The sequence below is a fragment of the Martes martes genome (genome assembly GCF_963455335.1).
Source record: "Martes martes genome assembly, chromosome: 5".
Taxonomy (NCBI): Eukaryota; Metazoa; Chordata; class Mammalia; order Carnivora; family Mustelidae; genus Martes; species Martes martes.
Window position 1 is genome coordinate 136,875,043 of NC_137892.1, and position 24,246 is coordinate 136,899,288.

Sequence of the window (24,246 nt, forward strand, 5' to 3'; positions counted from 1 at the left end):
TTAAAATGTGGACCATAGCCTTCTAACAAATACTGAAGAAAGCATGCTCTGTAAGAATGTGGAAATAAATCTTAGTCATCAGTTGGATTCCTTGTTCCCACAAGGGACTGGAATTGGGTCCCCCTTTGTCTTGAGTGGAAACATTTTTTTTTTTTTTTTTAAAGATTTTATTTATTTATTTGTCAGAGAGAGAGAGGGAGAGTGAGCAAGCACAGGCAGAGGCAGAGGGAGAAGCAGGTTCCCCGCCAAGCAAGGAGCCCGATGTGGGACTCGATCCCAGGACGCTGGGATCATGACCTGAGCCGAAGGCAGCTGCTTAACCAACTGAGCCACCCAGGCGTCCCTTGAGTGGAAACATTTTAATTTACTCTAAGACCTTCTTTTTTTTCTTTTATAGGTCCCCAAACTGAGGAAATGATGTCTGTTATTATGCATTCTATTCATAAAGTGAGAGTGAAAGCCCTAAAACGTGTGCAAAGAAATATAGGCTCTTTTGAGATGAATATCTGGGAACCACTTGAAGAAGAAAAACCAGCTGAGGTTCCAGGTTTTGATAGGTTTTCCTCAGGAACTAGTTTGAGCAGGAGCACACTCACGGAACTGGGGAATTCTCTAGTCCATAGTGATGCAGATACAGCAGACACCTTCTCAGAAGCATTGTCAGTTGAAGAAAAAAGTAGGATACGTGTCTACCAAAGGTACTGTTGAGATCTCTTAATAGCAAGTATTCACTTCTTTTGGAAAAAAATATTTTCAGTATGTTCATGCGACAGAGGAGCTGATTTCTTGTCCCTCACTGATTGCACTGTTAACAATATGAACAATAAATGCTACCCTCCCTGACTCACAAGGATGTTAGGGGTGTAAAATGTACAATTGAAAATATTATTGAGATATGAAATGATTTTGCTACCTGATAGTATAAAATCAGGTCAGTAGATGAAATTCTAGAGTTCACTGGGGAGATTTTAGTTTAGTTTTGTTTTTTTTTTTTTTAAGATTTTATTTAGTTATTTGAGAGAGAGAGCATGAGCATGGAGGGAGGGGCAGAAGGAGAGGGAGATGCAGGCTCCCAGCTGAGCAGGGAGCCCCTTGTGGGGCTCAATCCCAGGACCCTGGGACCATGACTTGAGGTGAAGGCAGATGCTTAACCATCTGAGCCACCTAGGCGCCCCATTTTAGTTTTTTTAGTAATCTTTAGATTTAAGTAATTTAGGATTATTGGGTTAGGTAAATTATTTTTTTTAATGATTATTTATTTATTTATTTGACAGAGATCAGAGGCAGGCAGAGAGGTGGTGGGGGAGAAGCAGGCTCCCCGCTGAGTGGAGAGCCTGATATGGGGCTCGATCCCAGAACCCTGGGATCATGACCTGAGCCGAAGGCAGAGGCTTTAACCCACTGAGCCACCCAGGTGCCCCAGCTAAATTATTTTTAAAGGTTTCCAGGGAAAGGAAGTTGCACATTCATCTTTGAAACTTGTCTATAAATTGTTGAGAAATTCTTGTCATTTAAACTTCTATTGCTCTAGCTAAATTTTTAAATTTTATAATTCCATTATCTGCCATGTAGTTTATCCTTTTCATGACTAGAAGTCTACAAAATCAACCATAATCTTGTCAAATGAAATAATTTTATCTACTTCAAACATAAATATCTGCTTAAATCATACCTAATAGTATTATAAATTGTGAGCTTGTTTCGCCAATTTTGGTTACACTGGAGGCTGCTTATTGTGACTTTTTAATAAGGAGAGACATGGTGCCTTCAGTCAGCTGCCTTAATACGAACCCTTTATTTCTTTTATTGAGGGAACTGGGAATCTGTGTTCTTCCCTAAGGACCATGTTGAAAGGAAACAGATTTAAAAGTAATTATGACTGGCAGGTAAAGGGTTTGCCTAACAGGTTTAGTAGCAGCAGAAAGTTTTGAAAAAATTCCCCACTTTTGTGTAGCAGAATCTTGAGAGCAGTCCTGCTTGTTGCACATTGTAAAGGGAAAGCTGAAAGGGGCAGATGCTAAAAACAAGAAACCTTAAATTAAGATGTATGTTGGTGGCTTGTGATTTTTATCGACTTTATATTCCTAAATTCTGACACATTAGTGGAACTTTTTTTTGTTCCAGAAAAAAAATCATATTTTTTAAAGTGAAATTTCTGTGAACACATTTCAGTCTTTTTTAAAAATTTTTTTTCAGTCTTTTTTTTTTTAAATAAAAGATTTTATTTATTTATTTGACAGAGAGAGAGAGTGAGCACAAGCAGGGGGAGCAGCTGGTGGAGGGAGAAGGAGAAGCAGGCTTCCCTGCCATGGAGGGAGCTTGATGCGGGACTTGATCCCAGGACCCTGGGATCATGATCTGAGCCAAAGGCAGATGCTTACCTGACTGAGCCACCCAGGCGCCCCCATTTCAGTCTTTTTTTTTTTTAACACAAATTTCCCCCTTTTGGTACTAATGTGTTATATTTTTGAATCAGAATGTTTAGCTCTAGTAAACACTTAGAGATCATTTGGTCTAACCCTCTCATTTGAAAGACATTGAGGCATTAAAAAAAAGATACATGATTCAGTCAGTGGAGAGAACTTTTGTTGTTAATTCTAACATCTATTTTAGTTATTAATTTTGTCTTTTTCAACTTTGTTTTGCTAGAAATGCCCCAAATCACATGGAATTTACATTGACTGATAAGTCCAATGAAAAAAAGAAGATATGTAATCAGAAAAAAAATCTTGAAAGAAAAGATCATGAAAAGCTATTACAAAATGCACTTCCTGTAATAGGTGTTTGGGAATTTGAACGTGATGATGATGAATATATTAAGTTTCTTGATCTCTTCTTGAGTTATGTTCTTGAAAGAGACCTACTTGATTCCAAGGATCCTGGCATTCCATTTCTAACCAGTTTTTCTGGACATCTTAGAGAAAACGAACTTAATTCTTTACTTTTTGATGTGCATACAACATTAAAACGACGTCAAGGCAAAACCAAAAGCCAGAATGTGTTTAGAGCTGGCTCCTGCTTTGTTGCTTCTGAGTCTTATGAGTCTGAAAAATCAGAAAACCAAGAACTTTCAGCTTCAGTCCCGGTTAATCAAGGAATCGGGCCATTTTTAGAGAGCCCTTTGAATGAAGTTGATAAAAAGGATGGGACAAGTGGATTGTTTGGTTTTAAAAAAAAGTCAGTTTACAGAATACAAGATGACAAATCAGAGAAACCTGTAATCCAGAAATTGTCAAACAATATTTTTTGGACTCCCAAGTCCAACAAAACTAGAAGGTATATTTTTAAAGCAATTCAGTGCAATGATATTAGCCCTCAAGAAGATCTTCCTCTAGCACTAAATAACACATTTGGTAGTATAAGAAGGCTGCTGGAATGGATGATAAGGTGGTCTAATAAAAGACTGTCCTGTGATCCTACTCTCACTGAGTTATCCTGGGAGTATAGTCCTGTCATTCGTGTAAAGACCTCTACAGCTGCCATTCTTACATCATTGTGGCTTTTGGAACAACCATATTTTGCTACATATAAGGCAAAAAATGTCACTTTTAAGGTAAGAACTTGAATTCTTTATTGAATACAAATGAGAATTCTCATTGTAGATTGAAACTATTTTTATATTTGTCTATCTATTAAAATGTCACTGAGTAACAAAGTTAATGACAGTGTTGATTATAATCATAATTAGTTATTTTTCTTCAAGTGATTCCTTTAATTCTCAAAAATAATTAATTAGGGTAAAAGTGTTTTCATAGAAGTTTTGAGGTTTTGTGGTTTTATGTGTGTTTATAAAAAAAGGAGGAAAGAGGAGATAATTTTAAGTGATACTACGAGTGGTAGTACCTTTATATTCTTTCTCTTTCAAGTTTCAGGTTGGTTCAGATGGAAGACTAGGCCTCTATAGAGTTTTTATTACTGGTGTCTCATCATATGCATTAGAGGATCATTTTTCTTATAATCTTGACTAGAATTTAGAGAACCATACCTAGAGAGGCAGATGGATATCAGTAGAGAAGTTAGTGCTTATTAACTACTTTTTCTTTTCTTTAACCAGTGGCAGCTAGCAAACTGCTCTTTTAACCTGTTTTCAAGAACAAATATTTTTACATAAATATCTTTTGATTGGGTGATTGCTGTTGCACTGGGAAAAAAAAAAAACTATGGAGATGAACTTTTTGGAAAAACAGTTTATGTATGGTAAAGTAGTTGGAAAATGGAAATGGACTTTTTTAATATTTGGAGAATTCCAATAGTTTCTAATTTTTTGTTTTTTTTCTCAGCTTTATTGAGGTATGATTGAAAAATTATAAGATATTTAAATTATACAATGTGATGAATTAATAGACATATATATAGTGGAAGGATTCCCTTCATCTAATTAACACATTCAACACCTCACATACTTTTTTTTTTTGGTGACACATACAAGTTCTACTCTCTTAGCAAATTTCAGTTCTGTAATGCAGTGTTGTCAACTATAGTTATCATATTACATTAGCTTCTCAGACTTCATTTACTTTATGACTGAAAGTTTGTATAGGCATACCTAATTTTATTGTACTTTGCTTTATTGTACATTGCAGATACTGCATTTTATACAAATTGAAGATTTATGACAACCCTGCACTGAGCAAATCTGTCTGTACCATTTTCTAGTAGCATTTGCTTGCCTCATGTCTCTGTCACATTTTGACAATTCTTGCAATATCTTAAACTTTTTCATTATCCTTATATTTTTTATATGTTTATGACCAGTAATCTTTGATGTTACTATTGTAATTGCTTTGGGGCACCACAAACTATGCCCATATTAGATGATGAACTTCATCAGTAAATGTGTGTGTTTTGACTCTACCATCAACTGGCTGTTCCCCCGTCTCGCGCCCTCTCCTCAGACCTCCATCTTCCCTGAGACACAACAATATTGAAATTAGACTAATTAATAATCCCACAATGGCCCCTAAATGTTCAGGTGAAAGAAAGAGTCACTTGTCTCTCAATTTAAGTCAAAGGCTAGAAACGATTAAGATTAATGAAGATGGTACATTGAAAGCTGAGATAGGCCAAAAGCTAGACTTCTTGCAACAAACAACCAAGTTGTGAATGCAAAGGAAAAGTTCTTAAAGGATATTAAAAGTGCTAGTCCAAAACACATGAATGATAAGAACATGAAACAGCCTTATCGCTGAATTGGAGAAAGTTTTAATGGTCTGGATGGAAGATCAGAGCAGCTACAACATTCCCTTAAGCCGAAGCCTAGTCCCAAGCAAGGCCCTGACTCTTCCATTCTTTGAAGGCTGGGAGAGGTGAGGAAGCTGCAAAAGAAGTCTGAAGCTAAGCTGAGGTTGATTCATAAGGTTTAAAGAAAGAAGCCATCTTCATAACTAAAAATGCAAGATGAAGTAGCAAGTGCTGTTGTAGAAGATCCTACAAGTTATCCAAAAGATCTAGCTAGAATAGTTAATGAAGGTGGCTACACTAAACAACAGATTTTCATTGTAGACAAGATAACCTTATACTGGAAGAAGATGCCATCTAGGACTTTAATAAAGTCAATAAAGGTAAAGTCAATGCCTGGATTCAAAACATAGGCTGACTCTCCCACAGGTGCCCTTGAGCTGCCCTGTTCATTAGCATACAAGCAGAGGGAGCTCCTGAGGGCAGCTAACTGGACCCCAGATTTTTGCTGAGCTTTACCATAAACTCCAAGTCCCTGGGCATTTGTACAGCTGCCCTTCTGGGATAAAGTGTCACTAGCCACAGGCACAGCAAGACCATCCCACAGAGGATCAGCATAGGTCCATGCCATGCCAGGTTCCTAAAATTTGGAGTTTTGAAACCCAGCGGGCATGCTTGAGATAAAAGAGGACCACTATGTGGACAGATAGCTCAGACACAGACAGGGTGAAGGCAAGGATCTGACAGAAGCCTGGGACACAGCGGGGGAGATTGTTTGCTTATCTCTGAGGGCTTCCTGTACAGTGGTGGGCATAAACTCCCCTCTCTGGGGACAAGAGAGCAAGCTGATGTTATTTCCTCTTCCCCCTGCATCAACACAGGTGAACGTCATTGAGCAGCATGGCACCCCACAGTGGAGGCTTCAGCCACTTACACCAAGCCTCACTCCTCTGTACTCTGCAGGTGCTTCTGAACTAGGGCAAATGTGCCTAGAGTCATAGGAGCAGCAGGCTCCCCCTATTCCCCGGTGGAAGATCACACAGATCCCCTGCATGCATCAAGCCTACTGACCATAGAGTGCTGCAAAATTTAAGCACTAGGAGAAATGGGCTCTAACTTGCCTTCCTTCCTTCCTTCCTTCCTTTTCTTCTTTCCTTCCTTCTTTTAGAGAGAGCACATGCAGGGAGGGTCAGAGGGGAGGGAGAGGGAGAGAGAATCTCAAGTACTCCATGGTGAATGTGGAGCCTAACATGGGCTTTAGTCTCCCAACCCTGAGATCGTGACCCTAGCCGAAATCTGAGTCAGATGCTAAACTGACTGAGCCACCCAGGCGCCCTGAACCTAGCCTCTTTTAAGCCGACCAAAACACACCTAGTTAAAACTTGCCACACAACTGGAAAAAGTACAAATACTCACCACTGCAGGAAATGAGAAACTCTGCAGAGGACTGACCTGAGGGAAAGAGCAGCCAAAACATAATTGGGGAAGGCACAGAGCATATACCAGAAACGCTTCATGAAGCACCAGGCCTTGGATGGTATAGAACCTCTTCTTAATATAGTCATTACTCCCAGGAGCAGGACATATAACTTGCTTTCATAACATACAGAAGACAGAGACCTAGACAAAATGCCAAGATGGAGGAATTCACCCCAAAAGAAAGACGAAGAGGTCACTGCCAGGGATCTAATCAAAACTGATAGAAGTAATACACCTGAACCAGAATTTAAAACAACAATCATAAGAATACTAGCTGGGCTTGAGAAAAGCATAGAAGACACCAGGGAGTCCTTTACTGCAGAGGTTAAAAAAAACAAAAACTAGTCTGGCCAAAATAGAAAATGCTACAACAAGATGCAAAACTGACTGGATGTAATGACTACAAGTCTAGCAGAAGCAGAGGAATGAATAGTGATGTAGGAGATAAAATTATGGAAAATAAAGAAGGTGAGAAGAAGAGGGAAAGAAAAATTGGATCATGAATATAGACTTAGGGAACTCAGAAACTCCATAAAATGTAATAATATCCATATTATAGGAGTCCCAGGAGAAGAAGGGCAGAAGGTTTGCCCTTTTTTCTCTCTTTTTCTCCTGGGACTCCTATGATATGGATATTATTACATTTTAGCAAATTATAGGTGAAAACTTCCCTAATCTGGGGAAATAGATGTCCAAATCCAGGAGGCACAGAGTACTCCCATCAAAATCAACAAAAGCAGGCCAACACCAAGACATATCATAGTAAAATTTGCAAAATACAGAGGTAAGGAAAGAATCCTGAAAGCAGCAAGGGAAAAGAAAATCCTGATGTACAAGAGAAGACAGATAAGGTTAGCAGATCTCTCCACTGAAACCTGGCAGGCCAGGGAGTGGCATGATATATTCAACGTGCTGATGGGGAAAATATACAGCCAAGAATACTCTATCTGGCAAGGCTGTCATTCAGAATAGAAGGAGAGATAAAGAATTTCCTAGACAAACAAAAACTAAAGGAGTTTGTGATCACTCAGCCAGCCCTGCAAGAAATATTAAAGGGGACTCTGAGTGGGAAAGAAAGACCAAAAGTAACAAAGACCAGAAAGGAACAGAGACAATCTACAGGAATAGCAATTTTATGTGTAATACAATGGCATAAATTCATATCTATCAATAATCACTCGGAATGTAAATAGACTAAATGCTCCGATCAAAAGACGTAGGGTATCAGAATAGATAAAAACAAAACCAAGACCCATCTATATGCTACCTACAAGAGACTCATTTTAGACCCAAAGACACCTACAGATTGGAAATGAGAGGATAGAGTACCATTTATCATGCTAATGGATGTCACATGCCCTCCTTAATGCCCATCAGACAGACTATATTTTAAACAAAAGACTGTAACAAGAGATGAAAATGGGTACTACATCACAATCAAAGGGTCTATCCAACAAGAAGATTTAACAATTGTACATAGTTATGGCCCCCAACTTGGGAACACCCAAATATATAAATGAATAGTAACAACATAAATAAACTCATTGTTAACAACACATAATATTAGGGGGCTTTAACACCCCACTTACAGCAGTGGACAGATCATCTGCATAGAAAATCTTCAAGGAAACAAGGCCTGTGAATGACACCCTGGACCAGGTGGACTTAACAGATGTATTTGGAACACTACATCCTAGAGCAGCAGAATACAGATTCTTTTTGAGTGAACATGGAAGGTTCTCCAGGATAGATCACATACTGGGTCACAAATCAGCCTCAAAAAGTACAAAAAGATTGAGATCATACCATGCATATTTTCAGACCACCATACTATGAAAGTTGAAGTCAATCACAAGAAAAAAAATTGGAAAGACCATAAATTTATGGGGGTTAAAAAACATCCTATTAAAGAATGAATGGGTTAACCAGATAACGAAAGAAGAAATACAAAAAATACATGGAAGCAAATGAAAATGAAAACAGGATGGACCAAAACAGTCATAAGAGGGGGGCACCTGGGTGGCTCAGTGGGTTAAAGCCTCTGCCTTCAGCTCGGGTCATGATCTCGGGGTTCTGGGATCGAGCCCCGCATTGGGCGTTCTGCTCGGCAGGGAGCCTGCTTCCTCCTCTCTCTCTGTCTGCCTCTCTGCCTGCTTGTGATCTCTCTCTCTCTGTCAAATAAATAAATAAAATCATAAAAAAAAAACAGTCATAAGAGGGAAATACATAGTAGTACAGGCCTACCAACAATCAGGAAAATTCTCAAATAAACAACCTAACCTTTCACCTAAAGGAGCTAGAAAAGAAACAGCAAATGAAGCCTAAATCCAGCAGAAGAAGGGTAATAAAGCTAAGACAAAAATAAATGATAGAGAAGCACACAAGCAAACAAAAAACCAGAATAGATCAGTGAAACTAGGAGCTGGTTGTATGAAGAATTAACAAAATCGATAAGCCCCTAGCCAGACTTATCAAAAAGGAAAGAGAAAAGACCCAAATAAATGGAATAATGAGTAAGAGAGAGATCACAACCAGCACCACGGAAATACAATTATAAGTGACTATTATGAGCAGTTAATTATATGCCAACAAATTAAGCAATCTGGAAGAAATGGATACATTCCTAGAAACATATAAACTACTAAAATGGAAACAGGAAGAAATAGAAAATTTGAACAGACACATAACCAACCAATAAATTATTCAATCAATAAATTATTCAGTAATCAAAAATCTCCCAACAGTAGCACATGGGTAGCTCAGTCAGTTAAGTGTCAGACTCTTGATTTCAGCTCAGGTCATGATCTCAGGGTTGTGAGATCGAACCCTGCGTTAGGCTCTGCACTGGGTGTGGAGCCTGCTTAAGATTCCCTGCCTTTCCCTCTGCTCCTCCCCCTCCCTCTTAAATTAATTAATTAATTAATTAAATATTTTTAAAAGTCTCCCAAAAAACAAAAGTCCAGGGCCAGATGGCTTCCCAGGGGAATTCTACCAAACATTTAAAGAAGAGTTAATGCCTATTTTTCTCAAACTGTTCCAAAAAATAGAAATGGAAGGAAAACTTCCAGTCATTCTGTAAGACCAACATTACCTTGATTTCCAAACCAAAGACCTCACTAAAAAGGGAGAATTATGGGCCAATGTCTGTGATGAACATCAATGCAGAAATTCTCAACAAGATATTAACAAATCAAATTCAATAGCACATTAAGAGAATTATTCACCATGATCAAGTGGGATTTATTCCTGGGCTGCAGGTGTGGTTCAGTATTCACAAATCAATCAACATGATACACCACATTAATAAAAGAAAGGGTAAGAACCATAAGATCCTCTCAATAGATGCAGAAAAAGCATTTGACAAAGTATAGCACCCATTCTCTTTTTTCTTAGAAAAAACTTTTTTAAGATTTATGTATTTTAGAGAGAAAGCACTAGTGGGGAGAGGAGCAGAGACAGAGGGAGAGAATCTCAAGCAGACTTCTTACTCAGCATAGAGCCCAATGAGGGGCTTAATCCCACAATCTGGAGATTATGACCTGAGCTGAAATCAAGAGTTGGATGCTCAACCACCTGAGCCACCGAGGTGCCCAGGTATAGCACCCATTCTTAATAAAAACCCTCAACAAAGTAGAGATAGAGGGAACACACCTCAATATCATAAGGACATATATGAAAGACCCACAGTTATCATCCTCATTGGGGGGAAAAACAGAGTTTTTCTGCTATGGTCAGGAACAAGACAGGGATGTCCTCTCTCACCAATGTTGTTTGACATAGAACTGGAAGTCCTAGCCTAAGTAATCAGACAACAAAAAGAAATAAAAGGCATCCAAATTGGCAAGGAAGAAGTGAAACTTTCACTATTCACAGATGACATGATGCTCTGTGTAGAAAACCCAAAGGACTCCACCAAAAAATTGCTAGAACTGATACAGGAATTCAGCAAAGTTGCAGGATATAAAATCAATGCACAGATGTCTGTTGCATTTCTATACAACAATAATGAAGCAGCAGAAAGAGAAATCAAGGAATCAATCCCATTTACAATAGCACCAAAACCATAAGCTAGCTAAGAAGAAACCTAACCAAAGAGGTAAAAGATCTGTAAAAGAAGACCGTAGAACACTTATGAAAGAAATTCAAGATGACACAAAAAAATGGAAAAACATTCCATACTTATGGATTGGAAGAACAAACATTGTTAAAATGTCTGTACTACCCGTAGCAATCTACACATTTGATGAAATCCCTATTAAAATACCAACAGCATTTTCCCACAGAGCTAGAACAAAGAATTCTAAAATTTGTATGGAACCACAAAAGACCGTGAGTAGCCCAAGCAATCTTGAAAGCTGGAGTCACCACAATTTTAGACTTCAAGCTATATAACAAAGTTCTAATCAAAACAGTATGATACTGACACAGAAACAGATGCATAGATCAATGGAACAGGATAGAAAGCCCAGAAATGGGTCCACAATTATATGGTCAACTAATCTTTAACAAAGAAGGAAAGAATATCCAATGGAAGAAAAAATAGTTTCTTCAACAAATAGTTGGGAAAACTGGGCAGCTACATGCAGACGAATGAAACTGGACCACTTTCTTACACTATACAAAAAAATAAATAAATAAATTCAAAATGGATGAAAGACTAAAATGTGAGACAGGAATCCATCAAAATCCTAGAGAAGAACATAGGTAGCACTCTCTTTGACCTCACCTGCCACAGCTTCTACTAGACACATTTCTGGAAGCAAGGGAAACAAAGACAAAAATGAACTATTGGGACTTCATCAAGATAAAAACCTTCTGCACAGCAAAGGAAACAACTAACAAAACTAAAAGGCAACCTGCTGAATGGGAGAACGTATATGCAAATGACGTAGCTGATGAAGGGTTAATATCCAAAATATATAAAGAACTTATCAGAGTCAACACACAAAGAACAAATAATCCAATCAAGAAATGGGCAGAAGACATGAACAGACATTTTTCCAAAGAAATGTAGGTGGCTAACAGACACTTGAAAAAATGTTCAACATCACTCATCATTGGGGGAAATACCAATGAGAATCATGATGAAATACTACCTCATACCTCTCAGAATGGCTAAAATTAGCACAGGAAACAACAGATGTTGGTAAGGATGCAGTGGAGGGAACCCTCCTACACTATTCATGTGAATGCAAGCTGGTGCAGCACTCTGGAGAACAGTAGGGAGGTTTGTCAAAAAGTTAAAAATAAAGCTGTCCAACAACCCAGCAATTGTACTACTAGGAATTTGTCTAAAGGATACAAATATACTGATTCAAAGGGCACATGCACCCTGATGTTTATAGCACCATTGTCAACAATAGCCAAATTATGGAAAGAGCCCAAATGTTCATTGACTAATGACTGGATAAAGATGTGGAGGGTGCCTGGGTGGCTCAGTGGGTTAATGCCTCTGCCTTCGGCTTGGGTCATGGTCCTGGGGTCCTGGGATCGAGCCCCATATTGGGCTCTCTGCCCGGTGGGGAGCCTGCTTCCTCCTCTCTCTCTGCCTGCCTCTCTGCCTACTTGTGATCTCTGTCTGTCAAATAAATAAAATATTTAAAAAAAAAAAAAGAAGAAGATGTGGGATATATATACAATGGGATAGTACTCGGCCATAAAAAAGGATGAAATCTTGAATTTGCAATGACATGGATTAGAGCTAGAACATATTATGCTAAGCAAAGTGAGTCAGAGAAAGAAAAATACCATGTGATTTAACTCATATGTGGAATTTAGGAAACAAAACAGATGGATATAGGGGAAGGGGGAAAAAAGAGAGGGAGGCAAACCATAAGACACTCTTAACTATAGAGAACAAACTGTGGGTTGCTGGAGGGGAGGTGGACAGGAGATGAGCTAAATGCATGATGGGTATTAAGGAGGGCACTTGTGATGAGCACTGGGCATTGTATGTAGGTGATAAATCACTAAATTCTACTCTTGAAACCAATATTACACTGAATGTTAACTAACTAAAATTTTAATAAAAACTTAAAAAAAGACATGATTAATAAAAAAAAAAATAGGGGCACCTACGTGGCTCATCACTTGAGTGTCTAACTCTTGATTTAGGCTCAGGTCATGAGCTCAGGGTCATGGGATCAAGCCCCATGGTGCCTCAGTGTAGGTCTCTTTGAATTTATATTATTTAGAACTCTCTGGGCTTCCTGGATCTCAATGTCTGTTTCTTTCCTCAGGTTTGAGAAGTTTTCAGTTATTATTTCTTGGAATAAACTTTCTGCTCCTTTCTCTTTCCCCTCCCTCTGGGGCTACTGTAATCCATATAATTGTTGATTGATGGTGTCCCATAAGTCCCTTAAGTTCTTTTAAATTTTTTTTTCTTTTTCCTCCTCTGATTGGATGAATTCCACTACCCTGTCTTTGAGGGTTTTTTTTTTTTAATATTTTATTTATTTATTTGACAGAGATCACAAGTAGGCAGAGAGGCAGGCAGAGAGAGAGGAGGAAGCAGGCTCCCTGCTGAGCAGAGATCCTGATGTGGGGCTTGATCCCAGGACCCCGGGATCATGACCTGAGCCGAAGGCAGAGGCTTTAACCCACTGAGCCACCCAGGCGCCCCTGTCTTTGAGTTTTTTGATCCTTTCTTCCACTTGATGTAATCTGCCTTTAAACCTCTCCATTGAATTTTTCAGTTCAATTATATTCTTTAGCTCTGTAATTTCTGTTTGTTACTTTTTGTATTTTCTCTTTGTTGAAATTCTCTTTGTTCATGCATCACTTAAATTTTCACTTTGTTCATCCCTTGACCTCTGTGACCATGATTTTGAATCTCTCTCAGGATATATCATTATTTCCATTTCATTAAGATCTGTTTCTAGAGGTTTATCTTGTTCATTTGTTTGGAACATATTCCTGTTTCTTGATTTTACTTGACATTCTATGTTGGTTTCTGTGAATTAGATAAAACAGTCATGCCTCCCAGGTTGGATAGAGTGGTCTCATGTAGGAGATAAACCTCATCAATTAGCTTCACCTGAGCTTTTGTTTGGCTCTGAAATCTTTGTGATGGTCTAAGTCTTCTTCTTTGTTCTTAGTGGTTCCCAGTAATTGGGGGTAACCAAGACCTATCAGTGTCCCAAAGGTGTGGGTCACATTTAGCATGTAGGTTACACAGTGACTAGAAGTTGCACTCTCAGGCAGCATGTGGCAAAATGTATAGGTAAGAGAAACTGGAAGATGGGTGTTTTTGCTCACTCTCTGTGAGCCTCAGGTAAATAGCTACAGGGGTTCTTCTTTCTTTGTTACATTCTTTTGGGACTCATAAATGCAAGTTCAGTTGGTTGTCAGAGACAGGTGATCTGGGGACCTTTCCTTCAGGCAGCAGCTGCAAAAGCTGGGGCACCCAAATGTGTGTACAAGCTGCTTGCAGGGAGATACTGGTGACTTGAAATGGGCTAGAAAGAGAAAGCAGGGGAAGTGTCCATCAGCATCCCAGTCTCCTTGGTATCATAGTTAGCTCCTAGAAGTATGCAGCTGGATTCCTTCCAGGGGAAGACTGGGAGATGGGTGTTTTCACCTGAGCCTTTTGGGGATAGCTGCAATGAGTGCTCATGCACCTGTTAATAGACACTGCTTTGTTTGCTATGGTCCTGTGGGACTTATGGATGCAACCCTCACTGGCTTTCAGAGCTAGGTGTTTTGGAGGCCCTCCCTCAAGTGGGCGTCTTAAAAGTTAGAGTGCTCAGTGTGGAGTCTGAACCTCACTCCTCAGAGTGAAGTTGGGAGTTCCCTCCTGCTTATAGGGTACTGTACTACAGTAGAGTTTATGGTGAGTGTGTCTCATCCTTTCTTATGTATCTCTGTGTGGATATTTTCTCATTTGTTTGATGTGTAGGAATCCATCAGCTAGTGATTAAATTTCTTTCAGCATTAATTGCTTTGTGTGTAGTTGTACATGCAGTGTGTCTGTGGGAGGAGGGGAATTCAGGAGCCTCCTATGTCACCATCTTGGTTGACTTACCTCCACTCATTCTAATTGTGTATTTGTTGTCTTTCATTTCATTTTATTTTTTTGTTTTGTTTTGTGGGGAGAGAAAGAGAGAGAGAGAGAACCACATTTGTTCTATTTTGAAGTGCCTTCATTCTGGGGTGCCTGGCTGGGTCAGTGGAGCATGTGACTCTTGGTCTTGGGGTTGTGAGTTCAAGCCCCACGTTGGGTATAGAGATTACTTTTAAAAAATTAAAAATTAAAGTAAAAAAATAATAAAGTGTTCTTATTCTTATTCTTATTCTAAATAATTTATCCTAGGTTGTAGGGGATGTGTGTGTATTTTGTTTTTGTGAGATCTTTTTCATTTTTTGAGATTGGTGTCTGTTATCCTTCAGGTATTTTATTTAAGATACTGTGATATTTGTTGTCATGGAAATTTGTGTTTCTAGGTGTTACATATTGAAATTTGTAAATAACAGACTTAAAAAAGATACATCCCTGTATTTTTAGCTGCCTATATTTTTGCCTGCATATATTTTTACCCATTGTGTCATATTGGAATAATTAGTACGTGCCTTTCTAATAGCCAAAAGAGTTAAGGAAAAGCAACTTTACATTTTTATTGTTATTGTTTTGTGACTTGAAAATGGTAACATACCTTACAAATTTGGGGTTTTTAAATTTATTTTTATGTTTTTTAAAGATTTTATTTATTTTTATTTGAGAGAGCAAGTGTGACAGGGGGAAGAGCTGAGGGAGAAGGACAAACATACTCCATGCTGAGCACAGAGCCCAACGCAGGGCTCAATCCCAGGACCCTAAGATCATGCATGACATGAGCCAAAATCAAGTCAGTTTCTTAAGCAAGACTGAGCCACCCAGGCACCCCCCTTACAAATTTGTAAAGCTGGTTTCTTTCCAATACTATTTAGGTAGTCAGGTTTGCTTTTTCCAGGTGAAATAAAGACTTGATCATTGCCTCACCATCAAATACTGAGTTGTAGAAATGCAGTAAATACTTGATAAACGAATGAAAGATATAATCGGGAGTAGGTCTGTAGAAAATATTAATAATCTAAAAATATAATGAAAAGTAGGGAACTCAGGGGCACCTGGGTGGCTCAGTGGGTTAAGTCTCTGCCTTCAGCTTGGGTCATGGTCTCAGGGTGCTGGGATTGAGCCCCGCATTGGGCTCTCTCCTCTCTCTCTGCTAGCTTCTCTGCCTACTTATGATTTCTCTCTCTGTCAAATAAATAAATAAAATCTTAAAAAAAAAAAAAAAAGAAAAGTAGGGGATTGGATTGTGAATGCTAACTAATGGAAATGGTTTGTTTTTAGGTGCTAGAGAATCATTACTCTCAGTCTCAGAATGTACCCAGCATAGAGAGTGATTGCAAAACAGATGCTGGCTGTTCTGTCACAGTAGCCACTCAATATCAGACTGAGGAAAGAAACGATCAAAATGAATCTCGTCAAAGTATCTTGAAGTAAGTTTTTGATTATACATTCCTTTTCAGTGGATGATATCCGTTTGATGGTGTTTGGGCTTAATGGCAAGAATTGAACCCTTGAAAGATAAAGAAATGAACATTTCTTAGAGCTGTGGAGAAGGAGAAAGAGTACTTTCTGTAGTGCTTTAACAATTCATTGCAAAATATTTTTTTCCCTGTTGGTCTAGTTTATATCTTCTGAGAGAGGAGCTAATTCTCATTCTGAGAGATCCTCTCTTATTATGTTAATTTCCTGTGTCAGAGGAAGTTGATCTAATAATTCCATCCATTTTTACATATGAAGCAATATATCTTTGAATAACAAGACTGAACCTCTAATAGCAGGGAGATTCCTTTGTGAGAATGGCAAATTTCATAGATTGAAATTATTCCAATTATTTGAGTAAATAAAAATGGGCATGTTTAGTCATTCGTTGAACGTTTTATTGAGCTTCTACTATGTACCACACATGGTTAAAAAACAGAACACTATAAATATGAAACCTAATGTTCCTTTTCAGTAAATGGAATCAATTGAAAGCAAGCTTTTTTGTTTCTAAGAATGACTTAGAATTCTAGCTGCTTTATTTTTGTCGGTAGAATGCCAACCGAAACATATAATCCTGAAGTAAAAGAAACCAAAGATGAGATTATTTCTGTTACTGATGATACTGAAAAAGAACTTATAGATATTGATGAGGATCTTTTAGAAGTAAAAACATTTAACCAAGAGGAAATGGAAATACACCTATCAGACTATGAAGGTCAGTTCATTTGGCTAATCTTTTTATTTGACTTTTATTAATTTTAAGTTGGTGAATGATTATCTGAAATAATTTATTTGGTTTTATATTTAAGTTAGGATGTTTACAATTTCCTAAATCCAAAAGTTAAGAGACCTTTTGGTGCCTGTGTGGCTCAGTTGGTTAAGCATCCAACTCTTGGTTTTGGCTCAGTTTGTGACCTCAGGGCCATGGCTTTAAGCCCCATGGGAGGCTCTATGCTTGATGGGCAGTCTGCTGGAGATTCTTTCTGTCCCTTTCCCTCTGCCCCTCCCTGAATAAAATAAACAAATCTTTTTAAAAAAAAGTGCAATATTTATGAAATGTTGAATGCATTAACTCATAACCTGAATTTACAATTCTTTTGCCTTGGTTATGTAACTATCACGGGCCTCTTCATTTTTGTGAACCAATTCTGTGAACTTTCCTTGGCAGTCTTTGATAAAACAGAAGCTTTCAGAGCTTTGATTGGAGTTAAACACACTGACATGAGGTCTCTCAAGTCTTATCTGGGATTCACTTAATGAAGAGGGGTTATCTCCTGGTGTTTTTTAAAAAACATTTTTATATGTCTGTTGAACATTTGTATGTCTTCTTCAGAGAAATGTCTGTTCATGTCTTCTACCCTTTTCTTGATTGGATTATTTGTTCTTTGGGTGTTGAGTTTGATAAGTTCCTCAAAGATTTTGGATGCTAGCCCTTTATCTGTAAAGACATTTGCAAATATCTTTTCCCCTTCTATCAGTGCTCAATATCGTTTGGCATCAGGGAAATACAAATCAAAACCACAATGAGAGACTACCTCACACCAGTCAGAATGGCTAAAATTAACAGGTCAGGAAGTGACAGTGTTGGCAAGGATGCGGAGGAAGTGGAACCCTCTTTTACTGTTGGTAGGAATGCAGTCTGTTGTGTAGCCACTCTGGAAAAGAGTATTGAAGTTCCTCAAAACATGAAAATAGAGCTACCTTCGACCCAGCAATTGCACTACTGGATATTTAGCCCTAAGATACAATTGTAGTGATCTGAAGGGGCACCTGTGCTCCAGTGTTTATAGCAGCAATGTCCACAATGACCAAACTATGGAAAGAGCCCAGATGTCCATCAACAGATGAATGGATAAAGAAGATAAAATGGATAAAGAAGATATGGTATACACATACACACACATACACAGACACACACACACACACACACACACACACACACACACACAAAATGGAATTTTACTCAGCCATCAGAAAGAATGAATACTTAACCACTTACATTGATGTGGATGGAACTGAAGGGTATTGTGCTGAGTGAAATAAGTCAATCAGAGAGAGACAATTACCATATGATCTCACGCATACATGGAATTTAAGAAACAAAACAGAATCATGGGGGAAAGGAGGGAAAAATAAAACAAGATGAAATAGAGAGGGAGACAAGCCATGAGACTCTCAATCACAGGAAACAAACAGGGTTGCTGGAGGGGTTGGGGGGCAGGAGGGTAACTGGGTGATGGACTTTAAGGAAGACATGTGATATAATGAACACTGGGTGTTACCATAAGACTGATAAGGAGCGCCTGGGTGGCTCAGTCATCAAGTGTCTGCCTTCAGCTCAGGTCATGATCCCAGGATCCTGGAATCGAGCCCCACATCGGGCTCCCTGCTTAGCAGGAAACCTGCTTCTCCTTTTTCCACTCCTCCTGCTTGTGTTCCTTCTCTCTGTGTCTCTGTCAAATAAATAAATAAAATCTTTAAAAAAAAAAAAGACTGATGAATCACTGACCTCTACCTCTGAAACTAATAATATACTATATATTAATTAATTGGGGAATTAAATTTAAAAAACTTTTTTAAGGAGGATAGAAAATATTTCTGCCATTATACTTGTTTCCTGTAATATTCCTGAACCTTCTAAAAAGTAAACTGATTTTTTTCCTTTTCTTTTTTTTAAAGATTTTGTTTATTTATTTGAGAAAGAGAGAGGTAGAGAGAGAGAGAGATGGAGAGACCATGAACAGTAGGGAAGGGTAGAGAGAGGGAGGGAGAAGCATACTACCCCCTGCTTTGCAAGGAGCCTGATGAGGGACTTGATGCCAGGATCCTGGGATCATGACCTGAGCTGAAGGCAGACGCTTAACCAACTGAGCCACCCAGGTGCCCCTAAACTGATTTTTTTCAAATGGTCACTCTTCTCTTTTTCCTTGTTTCCCTATAGAAGGTACCAAAGAGCCTGTTGGAAGTCTTGAAAGTTCCAATATTGCCATTAATGTGCAGACTTTACCACAGCATTTAGAAGAAGTAAGTCAATAAGTAGTGGATAATGTTATTTAAATTATACTTAAGTGTTTTTATTTAATCATCCAGCCAAGGCTGTTATCTTTTTAAAAATGCACTGTGGGTTGTAGAGAATATCCAGGCCATGCAGCATTTTTCTTTCACTGAAATTCTATCATTAGTAAGATGTCTAATGATTTCAGGCAATGAAATTTTTATTTCATAAACTGCTATAGTGAATTAACTTAATCAAAATATTAGGAGTGTTCTATATGCAAAATGTTTAATTTAGCTGTAGTATAGTTTTTGCACATATATCACTTTTATGCACTATTTGTTTTCTCAAAACTACACTGCATTTTCAGTTGGAACACGAACATTTCTAATTGAAAAAATTCCTTCAAAAGGGATTAGTTTTTCTTGTCTATAGTTGTTTTCAGAATGTACTTATTAATCAGGTAATGATGGGTGTATATAATTTACAGGGTATTTTTGAATGTAGGGTAAATAATTTCCACTGACATCATTTGTCTTTGTATTTTTATATGATCAGTGGCTCAGGGTGACAGGCCAAAGGCAATTCACACAGTTAAAAATCTGATCAGAGCAGCACTGGGAATTCATTTAATGCTTGGTTTTTCACTTGCTTTTAGACTGTTACTACTCCAGGTGAGTGGCTAATGTGAAACTCAGGACACCAAAGACAGTAATACCTATTTATATGACCCCTTTTCTTTTTGGGTACTATTAATTTTAACAGCATTCCACAGGAGAGGTTCAGTCTCCAAGGGAAGAATCACTGGAGTCATGTATGGAGAAAAAATCAGCTGAACATAAATGGTAAGGGGGAAAAATAAGGAAGTGATTGTTACTGCCATCTGGGATTCATTTGATGAAGAGTTTATTTTTCTTAGTATTTATAATATATGTTTTATGGTGATTTGTATTCCTAGTAAAATTTAACTTTATGGCAATGGTAAATGATAATCTTTAGTAAATGTTATAGATGTCTTAATCTTGGTAGAGTGAAAGAAGTAATTATATCTCAAATGCCTTTTATTCTCCCATTGCTATCAGCCTTATCAAAGTAAAATATAGCTATAAATAGACCAGAGTTTATTCAGCTGCTAATTAGGGAAACACCTTTTTCTTGGATCAAATAAAGAACCATTATGAATCACAATTGTATGTATAATTTTGTTCACTGTTATGGTATGATTACTGCACATTATAGGGCTGTTCTACTGGCTAGCATATTATTGCTTCAAGGAGATCCAAAAGCAGTTTTAATCTGTTGCAGGTGGGACATGATTTCTTAATTTTTAGAATTTTTGAAGTTTTAGAATTTTAGAACTAACTTGGATAAGAGAAGCATCATCATTAGATTTTCTTGCTCTTCTTAATATACAAATTTTGTTCATTTCTTTGGACAGTTAACAAAAGAATATTTTAAATGTGATGTGCCTTTACAAATAGATATTTCTATTAATAAAAAACTAGCCTTTACAGTTTTCAGTGTAATAAGGGCTCTCTATAGTGTTTCTGAGCAAAGTGTCTGTTTCTGCCATAGGTGGAATTTGAGGTCCCTGCTAACCTCACTTCCCCATTTTAGATTCTTTTATTTCTGCTGGGCAGTCAACAGTATTCAAGTTATATGTTCAGTCATCCAGACATATTCTTTGCTGTTTGTTTGAATCTGTTACAAATTGCTATGGAGACAAATATAAACAGATTGTAATTATGAGCAAAGCATTGTAGAGGATTAGAGAATGTTTAGACTCTTAGGTGGCTGAGCATTAGATCACCTGTACCTTAGGAAATGTGAAGAATATCTTCCTAATCAGTTATTAATCTTTAATTATAGTATGATCGAAGCCTTTTCAAATCCCGAATGCACTGTTCCTTATTCATTTTGTGTAGATTCAAGTTCAGAAATTTCTAGGTAAGTATTTTTGTGTACTCTGCTATTTTGATATAATCATATTTTATAAGTAGATAAGAGAATGAAATGATGCCTACTGTGCCATTTTGAAATAATTCTAAATGTTTTGACTAAAAACTAAGCAAAATGAAAACAACACGAAGCATTGAAAGAGCAATGTAGGTACACGTTTCTGACACCGTTATTATTGGAAGATTTTCCTATAGCAGCTGTGCTTTAGATATACAGAAACTGGTCTAGAATAGTCTTATTGGAAAAAAGTATAGTTGAGCCTTGGACAATATAGTTTTGAGTCATTTGGGTCCCCTTACATGCAAAACTTTTTTTGATAACAACAGTTTGGCACTGTAAATGTATTTTTTCTTACGACTTTCTTAATAACATTTTCCTTTCTCTAGATTACTTTATTGTAAGAATATAGTATGCAACACACATAACAACAAAATATGTTAATTGACAGTTTATGTTATAATAGGGTTTCTGGTCATCAGTAGGCTATGAGTAATTAAGGTTTTTTTTTTAAGATTTTATTTATTTATTTGACAGACGGAGATCACAAGTAGGCAGAGAGGCAGGCAGAGAGAGAGGAGGAAGCAGGCTCCCGCTGAGCAGAGAGCCCCATATGGGGCTCATCCGAGGACCCTGCGATCATGACCTGAGCCAAAGGCAAAGGCTTTAACCCACCGAGCCACCCAGGCGCCCCAGTAATTAAGTTTTTAAGGAGTCAAGTTAAATGCGGATTTTTGACTGCATGAGGATTAAATCCCCAACCCTCTTGTTTTTCAAGAGTCAACTGTAGTGGATATATTAGAAAGTTGCTTATTTTAGTCTTCTAACAGATTTCTAATAGTATATGAAATGCTTTTAATTCTCTTATAGAACAGATTCATCCAGTTCTGTCTTTTGAACTTCTTTGACAGAAATTGAACAGGGTGTTTAGTATTTAGAAATCTTGCTGAAATAGAATAACATAGCATAGCCTTACTTTAGAAGAATTCTCCATTATTGTAACTTATCTCATTGCTACTTGTTGGAAACAAAGGCCAATAAAGTTGTCTTAAAATAGGCACGTCAAGGGGGAAGTGGTGGCTCCGTGGCTCAGGAGGTTAAGCAACTGCCTCTGGCTCAGGGTCATGATCTCAGGGTCCTGGGATCTAGCCCACTCCCTGCTGTGCAAGGAGTCTGCTTCTCCCCCTCTCTCTGCTCTTCCCCTTGCTTTTGAGCTCGCTCTCTCTCAAATAAATACATAAAATCTTTTTTCAAAAAAATAGGCAAGTCACTTGTAATGCCTGTTTTTCATGGATTTGCCAAGTAAAGTTTTTTTTTTAAAGATTTTATTTATTTTATTTGACAGATAGAGATCACAAGTAGGCAGAGAGGCAGGCAGAGAGAGAGAGAGAGGAGGAAGCAGGCTCCCTGCCGAGCAGAGGCCCGATGCAGGGCTCGATCCCAGGACTCTGGGATCATGACCTGAGCCGAAGGCAGAGGCTTTAACCCACTGAGCCACCCAGGCGCCCCGCCAAGTAAAGTTTTGTTACTGAGCTTATTAATATTAGATGCTTGATAAAAGGCAAATATTGCTGAGACGGAATGAATATATATGTGCTGCTGAAGCGAGCACTGAGACGGAATGAATATAAACCCAAATAATCTAAATGCAATTTAATATATCCTTTTCTTTTTAGAGACAGTGATCAATTTATTTGGATATAGTAATGGCTGCTCCCTTATTTAGTTTGTGAAATCAGTTTGCTTAGAAAACATTTGAGTATCTGCTGTGTCATCTCCAAACAATGATCTTATTTAAAAAGACCAAAAACTTATTTTGATCTTTAATTTTTATTTCTATATAGACATTTTTTGTTGTTAGGGTTTAATTAAAGATATAAACTTTGTGATTAGTTTAGAAAAGAAATGTTCATAATACTATTGTTTCACATTTAATGACAATCAACAGGAGTTCACGCTATCCATCTTAAATTTGAACATTTTTTTAACCCATACTTTCTCTAGTTTTAATTCCATTCTAGATCATTAAGTTTAGTAAAAAAAATACTCCCAGTATAACTCATGAGAATATTGTTGTAGGTCTCAAAGTCAGGTGCTTGCAGGGACCAGGCAAGTCAAATAAACATTGAACTGTTCTAGGTGGTAACACCACAGGGAGGGGACCGTGGCTGACTAGAGGTTACATCTCCCTTAACAAGACAGCATTCACTTGAACCCTGTGCTGATGACAAATTTGTCTGGTGGCTAAGGAGTAGAGAGCGATGGGCTTTGGGGTTTAAATTTCCTGAAAACTTCCAGAAAGCCTTTAGAAGAAAAAGGTGAGATAAAAATATTCAAATTGTAGATATCTGATTTGAATTTTTATTAAGTGTATTTTATATGTATATATGCTTCCACCTAGTGCACAGATCCCTGCATTTAAAGATAAATCTTCCTCAGTTCCACCTTTCGTATCAAATGGAGTCAGTGTTGCTTCACAAACACCCGTGCCAACACTGCAGCAGACCCAGAGAAATGAACCCAGGGTGCAGTTGCCAGATTCTTCGGATTCTGTTAGGCAGATGCTCCAAGATGAAATGTTTAAATTAGTTCAGGTAAGCACCTCTCCCTATAAACAAGTAAATCTGCGTGTGTGATATATATATGTAAGGATTTTAAATACGAATGCAGTACTGTTTGCTTTGAATTTTTTCATCCTTTTCTCAATTGGTTATCCTTTACCACCAATTTTAAGTTATTTCCCTTTTCTATTTTATTTCTTAAACATTAATTTCCCTCAAATTTAGTCCTCATTCATGTATTCTACACTCACTTCCGTATCCTTTTATGTGGTATAATATACTATTTTTATATTGATGCTTGGCACTAATTTTCTCTTTCAACTCAGTGCCCTGATGAGAATACTTTTTCAGCGTGTCTCACTGTCTCATGAAACTTACTGAAACTGACTTTATCTTGATTTTTCCCAGTTTCTTCTTTCCCTTTTCCTTTTAGTAGCATTAACTCTTCTACCAGTTTAAAATTTTGGAATTTTCTGAAACTTTTTTTTTTTTTTTTTGGATTACCAAGGGACTTTGCTGGTAGGTGCCCTATATATTTAACAAAT

At 37.7% G+C, this 24,246-nt stretch overlaps 1 protein-coding gene across 1 annotated transcript in view; it reads left to right on the forward strand.

Moving 5' to 3' along the window:
* The window catches only part of CPLANE1 (ciliogenesis and planar polarity effector complex subunit 1), a gene marked incomplete at its 5' end in the record, with an annotated part of 140,404 nt that overhangs the window by 46,509 nt on the left and 69,649 nt on the right, over positions 1-24,246 (forward strand). The window contains 8 exons of the mRNA XM_080803312.1: positions 398-698; positions 2,650-3,553; positions 15,989-16,137; positions 16,741-16,904; positions 19,131-19,213; positions 19,950-20,029; positions 21,054-21,131; positions 23,542-23,734. Of these exons, the coding sequence (XP_080659438.1) occupies positions 398-698; positions 2,650-3,553; positions 15,989-16,137; positions 16,741-16,904; positions 19,131-19,213; positions 19,950-20,029; positions 21,054-21,131; positions 23,542-23,734 (1,952 nt within the window). The remainder of the gene's footprint in view (positions 1-397; positions 699-2,649; positions 3,554-15,988; positions 16,138-16,740; positions 16,905-19,130; positions 19,214-19,949; positions 20,030-21,053; positions 21,132-23,541; positions 23,735-24,246) is intronic.